We start from the raw sequence: 15,047 nt of genomic DNA on the forward strand, positions 1-15,047 counted from the left end.
GCGAAGAGTCCATGTATCCATTCTACCTGATGAACTAAAGAAAGAGCCACACGAGAAAGTCCAATCATGGTTGCTATGCTTCCCCAGTGCAGTGCTGTGAAGTTGCTCTTTAAATTAAAACCAATATGTGCCAGTATTCATCAACGAGTTTAGAGAAAGCTGTATTCTGATGTCATGCGAGTTGTCCAACGTGTTGGCATGTCACCATCTCTCCCTTGGAAAACAACACTCAGCACACAGTGTCTCCAATGAAGCTGGACACTCAAGAAAACTCATCCTACTGTACCCATACAGGCATTAAAGTGCAGTCTGTCTCTGTGCAATGCCAACCTGAGGTGCATACCTGCACAAGGTCAACCTTGTGGTGCTGGGCGGCATAGTGCAAGGCAGTCTCTCCAACCCGGTCCTGCAAGCCTAGCTGGGCATTGGTCGTGGTGGCCAGCCGCTTGACCACCGTGTGGCAGTCAATTATCTCGTACGTTGGCTGCTGGCCTCTGCTGCTCTCGTTGCGCAGTTTCCCTCCATGGCACAGAACCGCCAGGTGAAGTGGTGTGCGCCCTAATGCAGATCCAGTAAAGAAACATGTGCAATGTAATGAAACAAAGTGCGCATTTTTACGACTTCCATTACTATTTCAAGATTTAACTGCACAATTTCTTTGACACATCAAAAATGTACATTTAATTTTTGTTGAACAGAATACATCTTGATTTCAATTCAAGATTTGATATCAAAACCACATCTGAAAGTGACTTTGTTCGGCAGTAGCTTAAATTTATCTAATCACACGATCGTGTGAGCTCACAGCCATATGAGCTTCAACTACTGAACACTGCCCTTTGCCCAGCCAACACATCGGCACTGCTGCCACCCCACTCAATTGCAAATGAGCATTCACGCATGCTCCTTGAGCACCTACTAAGTGACTTGACAGGAGTGGACCAGGGTAACAGCCAATCAAAACTGCTGTCACATGGCAGCATTACACAGTGAAGTTTCCTATCCCAAGAGTTCCTTACTTAAATTTGTATACAAGAAATTACACACACACACACATGCACACACGCACACACGCACAAAAAAAAAAAAAAAAGACACTGCCCAAGCACTCCGTACAGATGGTTAACCAGCGAAGCTGTAACATGCGGCCCCGGAGTTTATCACTGGGTTAATCCCGACAGTTCATTAAAGTATTTCTCAATTATTGGTTATGTTTTTGTGTTTCTTAATGAGGTTACACACATGTTCGTCCGCCGTTGTGGCTTGTGTTCGATGTCTCGAGTTTGGTCGGCGGTGTTGTTAGCAGCATTCACCTTCCATTGCCGCTTGCGATTCTTCGAAATTAAATTGCTTCAAAATTAAATCTGTCCGTTACGTAAGACAATGAATGGCTCATACCCCCTTAAGCAATGGCTCATACCCCCGTAAACACGGCCTCCCCATTACAACCACAGAAGAGAAGTGAAATTCTACGCTGGAATGATGAGTGGCAATGCAGCCAGCTGTGGAAGAAGATGATGACGAACGTGGGGGCAGTGGCACGAGCACGCGAGCAACCCAATGGGCGCCAACGAGCGAGCTGCAGAATAAGACGACGGTGCTCGAGCCAATGCTGACAGTTTTCTGTGGACGGGCGACTAACAGACGCTTTTTCGTTTCGCCTAGCTATATAAAGCTTCGTTTTAAAAGAGGGGGGACATGCTGAAGCCCCACACACACAGACACATGAAACCAAATGCAAACTTGCACTTGATGTAAGTGGATATCAATTTTTGAAAGGACAGAGATCGAATACATAATCAGCAATCAAAGAATAAGGGAATTCATCAAAGCCTATGCCATTAAAGCGGTTCTGCGTGGCACATGTATCACCGCATTTTCCATAACTCTGAGCAAAAAAAAAAGACAGCTTAAGCAGCAGCAATCATTGGCATTGGCATGGCTCCACAATAAGTAATTTTGTATGTGATGTCACCACATATATACAGAATAGACCACTTATAACGTAACTGCTTATAGTGCAGGACCACTTATAATACGGTCTTTTCAGACTCCTGTTAATTTTCCCATAGCACTCTATGTATACGCATATCGCTTATAGTGCAGTTGCGGGACATGAAATATCAGTTACAGTGCAACTGCTTGGAAGTTCGGCAGTCAACATAGATGGCAAACGCTCTCCTCAAGCCACAAATACTGTATTTACTCGAATCTAACGTGCACTTTCCCTCCGATAAAACAGGTCCAAAAATTGCGTGCGCGTTAGAATAAAGTACGACCCTAAATCTGCATTATCATATAGCCGTCGGCATTTCAAAATGGCCGCCTTGCACGCACGTTGAGCCTAGCTACTCTCGAGCCTAGTTACCTTAGCTTCCTCCATGTGCTGCAGTACACGTGCTTAGGCAATAGTCTACTATCTGTCTTCACGTTCTCTGCGTCTGCTCTAGAGCACTGCACCGGCTGATTTTTTCAGCCTACGTTACCTGCCTGGCCTGCTCCCCCTTTACCTTAGGCCTGAGCCCGGCCCGAACCCAGCCCGAGTACGAAAAATAGATGTTTTTCAGAGTTGAGACGCCCGAGAAGAACCCGCTGCACGTTACATGCGCACCACCAGAAAGCCCGAGCCCGGGTCAAAAAGCACAAGCCGTGCCCAGCCCGGCTCGGCCCACGGGCCGGGCCGGGTAGAGCAGTGGTCATGATGAACTCGGTACTTCATGCTGATAGAGCAGACTAAGAGCACTGCACGGGCTCGGGCTTACCCGAAAGCCGGGGCCCGGGCTTTCGGGTAAGCCCGAGCCCGTGCAGTGCTCTAGTCTGCTCTATCAGCATGAAGTACCGAGTTCATCATGATGCCGCATTTAAAAGGAAAGTGATCACGTGTGCGGAGACGGACGGAAATCTGGCTGCATCACGGGCGTTCGGAGAATCCGAAACTTGCGTTCGAGACTGACGCAAACAGAAGGAGAGGATTTTCACCAGCAAAGCAATGCGGAACGGTTTCAGTGGACCGAAGCAGGACGTAATCTGCAACGATCTACTTTGGCGATACGATCGCCTTGGCCCTATCTCGAAAACAATCTGCGACGGGGAAAGTCTGCCGTACGCTGTGTTTCGCCGCTTATAGGTCGCGTTGAAGCGAGAGGCATGATAGCACAAAGGTCAATCCGCTCGCTGCGCTTTATCACTCGAGCGTTTTGACAGTTCGTTTCCGCGGTCAACGAGCGAGATGTGTTCATGTTTGCTTGTGCGCGCATGACACCGTGCTTGTTAATTTATTTAGTAAGTGAATACGGAACCTGGAGCATGGTGACAGCGACGGCAGAAATGCACCTGGAGTGTCCATTATCACAATAAAATTGTTATTTTGGTTATAGTGCGGTACCGCTTATAGTAGTGCGGATATTCGCGACTCTGGCAACTTACGTTATAAGCGATCTACACTGTACTCACAGCTTTGTTGAAAATAAATAGTTCATAGTTTGTGCTTGGTGTCCCGGGTCTGTGTATGCTTTAGTGAGTTTCTTCGTCATTTTTTGCACACTAGAGTTTGTGCTTGGTGTCCCAGGTGTGTGTATTGTTACAATCGGCCAGCAGGGTGGTGAACTTCGAGCCCCTTCCGATTTCCCGAGACGAATCGCTTTGCAAAGCTGAAAAGATGTCGCACAGGAAAGACCAGCCGCGACACCATGGCAAGACACGTTTCAATGAATACATGGTTGCTGGAGGTCACTCGGCCGCCAACCACGACGCTGGGACCAAGGAATGCCTGGGAAAGTGCATTCTACGCTGTTTCGTTGCGGCTGCTGCTAGATGCCAAGACCGTTTAACAGACGAACCCGCAAATGGCTGGGCCATCCCAGGAACCGAGTCATGCCCGATTGGGTCAAGCGTGAAACCTCCCGTCTACGAGCGTCCCCTCCGTTCTCTGTGGCAGTGAGCCATGTATGCCTGAGGCTACACTTCCAAGTGTGTTCAGGGCACAAAGGTGCCAGGGTGTTTATGTGCACCCTTGTCCTCAAGTTTGAGCCTTCGGCAACTTTAGACGCTCCGGTTGGAGGAAGGTGTGACCGCAGATTTCCCTGGCCTAGGGATCTAGGGAGGACAGAGGGCATTTAAGCGGACTATTGCGGCTTATCTGGAGTGCTCTCCCAGAATGATGTAGTCTGTTTGGATGTGTAGCTCAAGCTATGAGAATGATATACTGCACTGTGTACTCTGGCCAGTACGTGTATCCCTTGTTCTGTAATTAAGTTTGCCTCTTCCATGTAAATAAACTCCCTTATCTCTCGACCTCGTACTCATCACTAACGAAGCAACCCTCGTCAAGTCTGCTCAGACGACGGCATGGGCCCGCAAACCTCCGTGTGACGCCCCGGTAGCGCAGGCCAGCTACCCATTAGGAGACGCACCGATGGCGTAGGCTAGATCGCGACCCTCAGTGAGATGCCAGACTCGGAGACCACGACCCCGATTCCTATAGTATGCATGCTTTAGCGAGTGTTCGTAATTTTTTGCGCACTTGTTTAAGCATGTGTACCAACAATAGTCCGCTTCACGTTTTCATTAAATGTTTTTGCCACAAACCAAGCGGAGAGCGCACAAAGCCAGGTACCTTTGACATCTTGGGCGTTCACGGAGCCAGGGCACGGGGGTGCCAGCAGCTGCTCAATGCAGGGATGGTCTCCCCGCTCTGCAGCCAGGTGCATAGCTGTGGCACCGTCTTTGTCCCGCATGTCCCGGTGCACCCCGGCCTCACACAACAGGCCCACGACTAAGGCTTGTCGCAGCTGGCACGCATAGTGCAGTGCGGTCTGCACACACAGACACATAACACTATGTAGCCAAGAGACCAATGAAGACAGGAAAACCTGATTTTGCATTGACAACCGCATTGTCCTTTTTCTTTTTTCTTGCTCCAGGACAAGAAAGATACCATAGGGCCCACACGCAAGCTACTGAGCAAACTAAGCATAGGGAGACAGCTAAATTAGGCAAGTTGGTGATAAGTTCAAAATTACAACAGTACAAAATGTGAAGAAAAAAAGAGGACAACTACGATCAAGGAGTAGGACGTTCACTCACTCTTGTAAGTGAACGTCACTCCTGCTATCTTTTTGTTTTCGTAATATGTGCTGTTGTAATCATGGGCTGTTGAGCAAGTAAAAGCACATATAACTCAAACCCATTTGCTTTTACTTGGTGCAATCACTGCTCGAATACCAATTATTTGTCCCCTTTCATAAGAAAGCATCTGTACTTAATTTACGCCCCAATCTAGAGGCAGATGTAGTGTATATAAACTTTGTGGGCTCAAGGCCATGGCTTTCAAGCCAGCCAGCCAGCTAAGGCCTAAGAATGAACAGCAGCACTTTTTATTATGCTGTGATCAAGTACCGACTGAGCTGCGCTGGGCAGTCACCTGGGCAAGCCCCGCCACCAGAGAAGCTAATGGCAATGTTCTTGGGTATCCTAAGCACAGCTCTCAAGTGGGGGACCGCAAAAGAACCTTTTTTGTATGAGCTGGGCATACAACTTGCTTGCAACAGAAGAGTCTAAATACATTTCTTTTTTGTATGTACCTTTTTTAGCTTTCTATAAGTCATACCTCTCACAGTGAATTGCAAAGTACAATCTTAATGTTGGTATAAGTCTCCTGTTATGTAGATATATTCATGAGATTTCACATTTCTCTATCTACTTGTGTAATTTTTAGTCTGAGTGGTCTTAAATTGCTGTTTCCGCTTTCAATGTATTTTAAGCACGATCAATAACTAGCATTTGACTAGAAAAGCTGTTTTTTCTGTATTAATATTAATTAACCATGTGTATGAAGTAATGTAATTGAAGTTTAAACTCTTTATGCAATACTGCTGTGAACAACATGATACTTTTCTTGCAACACGCTGTTCAAAATGATGGCAATAATGTAACAGCAGAAGTTAGCATACCTGCCCATTGAGGTCGCACTCATCGAGGAGTCTGCTGGAATTGTCCCGGCAAAATCGCACCACCAACCTGTAGACCAGTGCCAGATTCCCACAGGCCACGGCTTCGTGCAGATGCCTGTCGGTGGAAAGTCCCTCAAAATATAGTCACACCCACTGTACTGAAGAGTGTGTGCAGCTGTAATGGTGTTTGCTTCCACACCAGGCGCTTTCAAGAGGCTAGGACTCAATGTTTAGAATTGGTTCTCTGGTCACAAAGGCTTCGAGAGGAAGTGTTGCCTCAGGCCTAACTCAGACCTCCCTATTCAAACACATGTGAAACACAAACTTTTTCATTAGACACCCATTGAACTGATCTGAATGAAACCTGTTGCACTTAAGATAAAGAGCTGAATTCTACCAAATGTAGGAAGAAATTTTGATTTAACGCCTCACAGTTTTAACAAAATATTGCTGAAAATTGGTTAGCTTAAAAATAAATGATGCACATAGTTTGCAAATCCATAACTAAGCCCTAAAAATAGATACTTTGCTCTGTAAACTGTTTTTGCTAGAGCAGGGGTCTCAAACATGCGATGTGTGATGAAGTGTGTGTCTTCTCAACCAGGTGGCGCTAACCAAGCTAGCTAAGACCTGCCTGGTTACATCATGTGCCGGTGTCACATGTATAAGTGAGCAAGGTACTTAAGCACAGCATGAAAGAAAGGGGGAAAGCTCCATTTCATCTGTTGCCTTGTTGTGTTTTTCACTCAGCATTGCCTCAGCGGTTCCGGCGCAGTACTGCTGGCCAAGCAATGCCCGTTTGCCAGCAACGCCCCCCGCTCGGCAACAAAACACGCGGCTCTCTCAGGTGCCACCTGTGTGGCCCCACTGAATAGTGCATTTCCTCTTTACCCTACGACTGTGCTGCTGCACGTTTTCCGCCTCGCCCAAGTCTTAGTGTTCCTTTCAGTTCAGCAGTTCTCACGAAAAAAAAAAAAAAAGAACATCGGCAATGAAATAACCTGTACGGATGGACCTTTCAAAGCGATAACAGCACGCTAACAAGATTATGATAACGAGCCCGCTAAGGAGACTGAAATTGGCCATGGTCGTCTTTCTGCTTGAAAGTAGGTGTGGGTGCGATACGACTTTCCCCTCTCCACATCTAATAAAACAAGCGGGAGAGGCAAATTCTAAGGTAGACATGTGCAGAAGACGCCTGCACTTACATAGCAGGCAGTTTTGCAAACCGTTGTTTCTTTGAATCGTGTTGCACCTGCACTGACCTTTTAGCATACAGTGTCAACCGTCACGTGGCGCCCTCTCATGTGCTCACTGCTTGGCAAGAATTTCTATGTAATTACAGGCGAACACTGGGAAAAGAAAAGAGGGGAGGGGGGACAGGAAAGGAGAAAAAGAAGGGTGCCGCAGGCCTAGTGGTGCGGCCTTCAGAGAGCCGTGTGGACTGGATGCAGCCCAGTGTCATAGACGAGTTTGAAACCACTGTGCTAGAACATCTGAAGCAGACAAATGTGATGTTCGACTTTACAGCTTATGTGAAAGTGTTACATTGTTTACAAGGGTTTTGCAAAAGTCCTGTACTAACAAGCAGGCGGTATCTATTTCAGTGGGCTGTATACAGGGTTTTGAGAAGTTGATTATTTATTACAATTAATTAATTATCTAATTAGGCGGAATACAAAAAATACTCTGAATATCTCCAAGCAACAGGAAACAACATTACCTTGGTTCTATCCAGCTACGTGGTATATGCTCATTTTTAAATCTTGCTGCATGATAGTTGGAACACCCTGTATATAACACATTAATTTTGTTCACTGTAGGTGTCTGAATAGCTGCAGTTTACAGAATTTCATATTGTTTCTCATTGTCGAGTTGTAAACTTGGTGCTTTAGTCCTTTTTTCTTTTTAATTTCGTGATTTTCAAGAACGTTCTCAAAAAAAAAAAAAAAATTACGGCCAAATTAAATATCTACTTCCTACAATCAGTAGATTGGAACATTTTCTTTTAACACATTCACTTCAGCAGCACTTTTTTTGAGTCCCGATTCCTGTCGTGTGATGACCCACCATGGGTCACTCGTCATATTTTTCTGGTGTGTCATGATCCATGGCAGGGAGTTATGTGCCTTTGAAGCTTATTCAAGCAGCAGAGAGATACCACTACAACACCTCTAATCAGAAGCAACATGTCTTTTTCCCCTACGCTGATTTGTATAGCACAGACGTCGATGCAGAAAGACATGCACATCCGAACAGAGAATAACCACTGTAGCCCACCAGTGACCTAAGTTGCGGTGAATATGTTCAGTGCAACAAGCTCAATCAAATTCAGTGCAGTGGACACTGAGCACTACGATTTCTCTGTTTCATGCATTTTTGGGTAGGAGCTTCTGCTATAAAGCTTCATCTTAAATCAAGTTAGTAAGCCTACTAACTAATTCTTTCATAATTTCATTTTCACAGCTTATTTTGCACAATCTACTAAGCGAGATTGACACACATATGCAATTCTACCTAGCAGCAGGAACAACAAACAAGCAAGAAGACGAATATATACTAAACAGTGCAGAGCTGTTCATGGAAACAAACTTAGTTCTTTTTTTCCCATACTTGGAGATAGTTGTCCGATTCAGCAATAGCTAAGAACATAAGGAATTTTTTGTCTTGTACGGAAGATCAGCGCTGTGTGAGTGGAGCTTGTAAATGAACTCAAGTTCCCAGTTCAAAGTAGTTTTTGTGTGGATGCCATACAGTTTCACCACAACTTGAAAATGGTAAATGCATTAGCAGTAAGCAGAATGAAAGCTCAGTTCAATGCATGTACGCTGCTTCTGTTCAAAGCTAAACTGACTTGAGTGCAGAGGCACTATCCTGATCCCTCATCTTTACTACTCAATTTGCCTGCTTTCCCTTCCTGCCTCCACCTGCACTCTTCCTCCCCAAGGTGACCAGAGGAACTTGGACCAAGCAGATAACCATATAACTAGCACAAACAATTCACGTGGCATTTTCAAAAAAAGCACTAAGCAAACAGAACAGTTAATCCAAACAATCTACTTCTTCATTGAGTTCGAAACGTACATGAAACATTATAGTTTTTATACAGATTTTTAGAGATGGTTGACAGGCTAAAATAAAAAAGTAAGAACTGCCACAAATTTGTTAGAATATATCACTGATTAGAATATATTGCACTATGCAATGTAGTCTCGGGTTTTCTCAAGCTGCCTTTGTGCATAAGGCTTAGGTTTGACGGCCAACTCCCTTTTGCTTGCCTTATACGGCCAGACTTCGACGGCAGCTATGATAGTCACAGTAGCTTTAGGATTGCTCTTCTTGCTTTCAGTGAGAGCCACAGAACTTATTATAACCGCAGAACAGTACAACCAATCTGGAAACATGAATACATAAAGGGACTCCTACATGCTAGAATATAAATCAAATTACAAACTTGGGAGTTTGAAAAGCTGGAACACCACCAGGCTAAAAAAACTGTGACCAGTAATTAGTGAGTTTTACAGACAACTCAGTGAAAATAACAAATTAAACACTCACCCTTTTTTTTTCTACCCTGCAGAATATCTTTTATTCCCGTCGGTACAAGAATTGAAGTGTTGCAGGCAAAACACAAAGAGGAGCATGTGCTTCCTCATTGCACATCAAAACAGAAGGCCCCAAAGTTGTGATTGGCACTTACGTGCGGCCCTGCGAGTCTCGAGTCATTAGGCTGCCATCGGCTTGCAGCCTCGCAACAATAGCAGCTGCATGGTTGCGTGCAGACAGGGGTAGCGCCTTGCGCAGATGTGCCTGCTGAGGCCACTTTAGGTCGGGATGCTTGGCAGGAGGGCTGACAGGGTCCTTGTCCCTGCACACACTGCCGAGGGGCCTGAACTCATCAACATACACTTCCACACTTCACAGGTCTCTTCTAATTTGGCTGCACTTTATGAAAGAGTTCTTCAGAGTGTTGTGAACTGTGCTGCAAGCGTTGACATTGTGCAAGTGCAGCGTGCAGTGCCTGTGCACCTCATGGCCCTTACAAATAGAGAAAAGTGCAGCAACGAATGAGCTCCGTCGTCTGCTGCCGGTGGTTAAGCTTTTTCAACAAGTGCACATGTAGCATAGGGAAGGGTAGTGCCTTTCTGTTATTACAATAATCACTATCGTGGTAATACTATGTGGTGGCAATGAAACAGTGGCTGTGGATGCTATGTTTTTCATTAGAAAACACATCAGAAGATAAAGCCATTCAAACTAAATCAACTTAATGTCTTACATTTTATTGCGATAGCAATTATATGGACACTCAAAAGCAGATTTCTGCCGTCGGCGTCGCCGTCGCCGTGAGGTTCCGTATGACGTCAATGGAGATGAAATCGTCGCCGCGCGCCGCCGAATGCTGTATGTGCGAGTGAAAGAGCGCGAGGGACGCACGCTTTCACGGGGAGTGAACGCACGGCGGAGAACAAACGCGCGTTCTGCGCTGTGCTCCCTTATGGGCTGCAGAAGTAGGCGTCTCTTTCCTCCTCTACAATCACCATATATCTAGAGTAAACGTACCTTCTTCCGACGCGCGAAAGGCTGTGGGGGAGGGGGGGGAGGGGCAGAGAAGGGAGGCGACGTTTAGCTGCGGCACCAAGTGCCTATTTATATCAGAGGCTCCGGCAACAGTCACCAACGCCGCATGCATTTTGAGCGAACGCGGGCAAAACGCCGGCGGCGTCGACAACAGCTCTGCGTGTTGCCGGTGCTGCTGCATGTCCAAGTTTATACAGCTGATAAAGCTGCTATCATTACTCCGTATAGCTCTCTTCAAATTTGCTATCGCAATTGATGCTTCGCCTTTCAGGTGAAACTGCAACAACTTTTTTTATCAATGTACCCTGACAACCGTACAGGCATTGAAATTGTACCTAGCCTCCTCTACCAGCTAAAGGAAATGTAACCAAAGTGGGAGATAATTACGTCTGCACCCTACGAATAAACTTGTGCTGCACCAACACGTCTGCTGCAAAGAGCTTGTACATCACCTGCACTTCCAAAGTGGCGAGTTCAGGAGAATAGTTAACTCATGCTGAAGTGGCCTTGAACGAAGTCAAATCGAAGAGTGCGGTAAAGGCTGAACGCTTTGCACTGTCGAAGTGAGGAAGAATATGTTGCACTTCCTGAATTAGTGCAAAAATTGCATCAGGAATAAAGGAGCTTGTAAAAGCTAATGTTCGGCCAGATATGCGTGCAATTCTGTGGGTGTGATTTAAGTGCATTGAGATTCGATTAGGTGGCTTCCCTAATGTGTACCTTGGTTTCGGATGATAGCATGTGCCATGAAGAAGACAAACAGGCAATATGACGATGCACTTGGAATGTCAAGAGGGAAAGGGACAGCTTTAGACGTGTGACACTGATCTTGGGTGAGTACTCTTCATCTGAATCACAGCTTGAAGTAAGTACACAGACACCTGAATCTTTTCCCATGTTGTTACATGACATACTATAGTTTATGCATGGTGCCTAGAATGATATACACCTTGTTTGGATACTTTGTGCAAATCTGCTACAAATATTTAGTCTTACTGACAAAGGCAGAATTTCAAAAGTTCACCTGAACAACAACATTAAGCAGAGCATAAACATCACGCTCATTTCACATGCTCTTCAAAGATGTTACTACATAACATGGAGCTGAGCGGAAGAGGCACCCCCCCAGGGGTCAGTCCTCTCACCGCTCCTCTTTAACATGCGATGGTCAACCTCTCGAGATACCTACGCAAGATCCAGGGCATCATTCACACGATCAACGCGGACAACATCACTGTCTGGTGCAAGGGAGGCAGTGACGGACAAGTCAAAGCCGCTCTCCAGGAAGCTGTCGACACTACAGAGCGCTTTCTAACAGACACGGGACTCCCCCCCCCCGGTGCTCCCCAAATAAATCGGAACTCCTTCTCTACAGCCCAACTAGAAAGGGCCGCAAGCCACATAACTGGAAACCCCCCACCGAAATCGACATTGATCTCTACATCAAGTGCGGAGATCCGATTCCCAAAGTCGCGTCCATTCGAATCTTGGGAATGACACTCGAAGGGGCGGGCACAAATAGCATCACCATTCACAAACTAGCAAAGAAGACGGATAGCGTCATTGGTCTTATCAAGCGTGTAGCTAACAGAAGGAGAGGCCTGAGCAAAGAGAATCTGATAAAGCTAGTCGACGCTTTATGCCATTCCACGTACGTAGCGGCCATGCACGTCTGGAAGAGGGCCGAGCGAGACAAGCTAACTGCTTGATAAGGAGGGGGATCAAGAGCGCGCTCGGACTACCAAACTACACATGCACCGACCGACTTCTGCAGTTGGGTATTCATAACACACTGCAAGAAATTGCAGAAGCACAAGAAAAGGCACAGATTCTCAGACTCTCCGGCACCACGGCGGGCAGACGACTCCTAACAGAGATGGGCGTCCCCCCAGCCAAGGTCAAAGACTCCTACCAGGGCCTTCCGAAAGAGCAGAAAGACATAATCATATCCCCCAACCCGCGCAATATGCATCCCCAGCGCAACATGGGAAGAATGAAGGCCAGGGCAGTGGCGCTCCTACGTCGGGCGACAGAACTCCCTGGCGGCAGCTGCTTCGTTGACGCAGCCCAATATGGCAACAGCAAAAATTTTATAGTAGTGTCGATAAACCACAGGGGTTCGGCCGTTAACGCTGCTTCGGTACGAAGCACGCCGTCATGTGCGGCCGAGCAAGTGGCCATTGCCTTGGCCCTCCTGGAGGACAAACATGCCAATATCTTCAGCGACTCCAGGGCAGCCATCCACGCCTTCAGTGTTGGCACAGTGTGTAAGGAAGCCTGTCGCGTCGCCACCCACACTCTCACGTGGTTCCCCGCTCACATGAAATCCATCATGGGAGGCCCCACAAACCTCAATGAGCTGGCCCACGCCAAGGCGCGAGGTCCCGCTTTCCGCAACCATGGAGAACTCCCCCGCCGGCCCGCAGTGGTGGAGAACACAGATTAACCGACCACATATAACGAAATTACGCAGCACTTCTATCTCGGCAGGAGAGACTTTCTCCTTCCTCACAAGAAGTTAAATAGAGCGCAGGCATTGACCCTCAGATTATTGCAAACAGGCTCGTATCCCTGCCCGGCATTATTACACAAGCTTTATCCAGACACTTATGCCAGTAGTTCTTGCAGACGCTGCAATGACTTCGCTAGCCTAGACCATATGCTCTGGCGTTGCCCCTCATTGCGAGGCACGGAACAAATCAATGAGGACGAGTGGCTCTCCGCTATCAAGAGCCCCGATGCCTGGGCGCAACTATGGGGCCCACGATGTCAAGAGGGCCCACGATGCGGCGGTCGGGCATGGCCTGAATGTCCCAACGTGGGAGCGTCCCGCTGCGTGCCGAGTTGCGTACCTCAGGTCTTTCATTAAAGTTATGCATCCATTGTAAGTAGAGGCAACAGAGTAATTTGGGTGAGAGGGAAAGGGGTTCAGACACTCAAAAGGCACGTATTTTCTTCAATAACTCAGTTGCAAGTGGTGCATTGCGGTGTCTTCATTTCTTTCTCTGTGTCTTGCTTTGTAATGTTTTCAAAGTATCAGAGCCAACAAACTCAACAATCAGTTTCGTTGCAAGCTTGACTAGTCTGTACCCCTCCAACAGGGGTATTTGAGGTATTGTAAATAAATGAAGATAACAGTGTCCTACCAACCTAAGTATATATGGAACAAGGCTTCCAATGGACTTCTCTCATGCTTTCAGCACACTCCCAGCGAGTGCACTGTGCTTATGGTCTCCAATGTAGTTAGAAATGAAGATTACTTGACATTGTACACATTGTGTTGTGATCCACAGAAGTGGTTTCTATTGAAAAGTGGTGCTGCCTTTGTGTGAAAAATACGAAAAACACAGAACAGTGGACCAACCCCACAGCTCGAAGTACTGAGTTGTCATTTTTAAGGGGAACATTTTATAGTAATGCATTTTAATAAAACTTCATTCTTTTTCTACTGTGGTTGATATAACACTCCAACCATTCAGGTTATTCTCATATTATCAATATGAGAATAACCTGAAGGCTACTATTACAAGTTTACGGTGTTATGGGCATTTTAATACAAGTAAGGCGCTTGAACTAACACATTTCAACTTATTTTTCTCTTTAGCGTCCCTAAGTTAGGAGTGTTCATTTCTCATCTGCATGAAAGAGACAGCCATAAATTCGATAGCCTCACAGTATTTCACAAGTATATACAGATTTCCTGAGCCCCATAATAACTACTAACTAATTCTAATGCTAACTATGGGAAGCAAACAATCCAAGAAAACTGTCCAAAAGTGCAAGCAGTCTCACAGCACCCGACAGCAATGTTCCATCAAGCACATGCACAGGTATGTGGCGTGCACCAGCTGCGCAGTGCATCACATTCCCCTCACTTGCGGACACGTCTACATAGGACACATGGGAATGTGTCTGAACGAGTGTTTCAGTGAGCATCTACACAATGCTATATTGGACAAACATTCGCATCTGGCTGCTCATTGTAAGAGCTGAACATGCCAAGTGCAATTTGACTGAACACAAACACTTCTTCGTCACAAAAATGTGATAGCAAGGAAGATAATGGAGGCACTGTATATATAAAAAAAAGTGCAAGCGTGTGCTTGAACCAGCCCTCACTGGCCCTTGTCACGAGCTGAAGTGGAAGAAAAAGAAGAAAGAGAAGAATGAAGAAGAAGAAGGCCGCTACTTTTTAATATGTCGTTGGTATAAATTACAAAGAAAAAGACTTCTTGAATTGCCGCTCGCTAAATTAGGGGTAAATTTAACATCAGAAATAGTACTCTCTTTCGGTGCCTCGGTATTCGGCTTTAGCCACAGGGACATGTTTGATGCCGTTTGTGGTTTCATTCAATCAACTAAACGAATAAAATTTTAAATCCATACTTTTACAACTAGAGATATAGCATGACATTTATATTATAAAAAGTGCAGTATAGGAAAATTATTCTGTCTGTACTGATTACTAAATTGCACTGTAACAGTAGTTTCAAAAACCGTATCTAAAAGTTCAGG

The 15,047-nt window shown here is 46.0% G+C and overlaps 1 protein-coding gene across 2 annotated transcripts in view; it reads right to left on the reverse strand.

The window, feature by feature from the left end:
• Positions 1 to 15,047, reverse strand: part of LOC119456471 (NF-kappa-B inhibitor zeta-like) — a 30,851-nt gene that overhangs the window by 12,794 nt on the left and 3,010 nt on the right. The window contains exons 2-5 of one of the 2 annotated variants that reach the window (XM_037718281.2): positions 9,652 to 9,840; positions 5,952 to 6,066; positions 4,616 to 4,814; positions 344 to 558 (exon numbers count right to left, since the gene is read on the reverse strand). In XM_037718281.2, coding sequence (XP_037574209.1) covers positions 344 to 558; positions 4,616 to 4,814; positions 5,952 to 6,066; positions 9,652 to 9,840 — 718 coding nt within the window. The remainder of the gene's footprint in view (positions 1 to 343; positions 559 to 4,615; positions 4,815 to 5,951; positions 6,067 to 9,651; positions 9,841 to 15,047) is intronic. The other variant, XM_037718282.2, reaches the window with a different exon arrangement.

This window comes from Dermacentor silvarum, chromosome 6 (genome assembly GCF_013339745.2).
Source record: "Dermacentor silvarum isolate Dsil-2018 chromosome 6, BIME_Dsil_1.4, whole genome shotgun sequence".
Classification (NCBI taxonomy): domain Eukaryota; kingdom Metazoa; phylum Arthropoda; class Arachnida; order Ixodida; family Ixodidae; genus Dermacentor; species Dermacentor silvarum.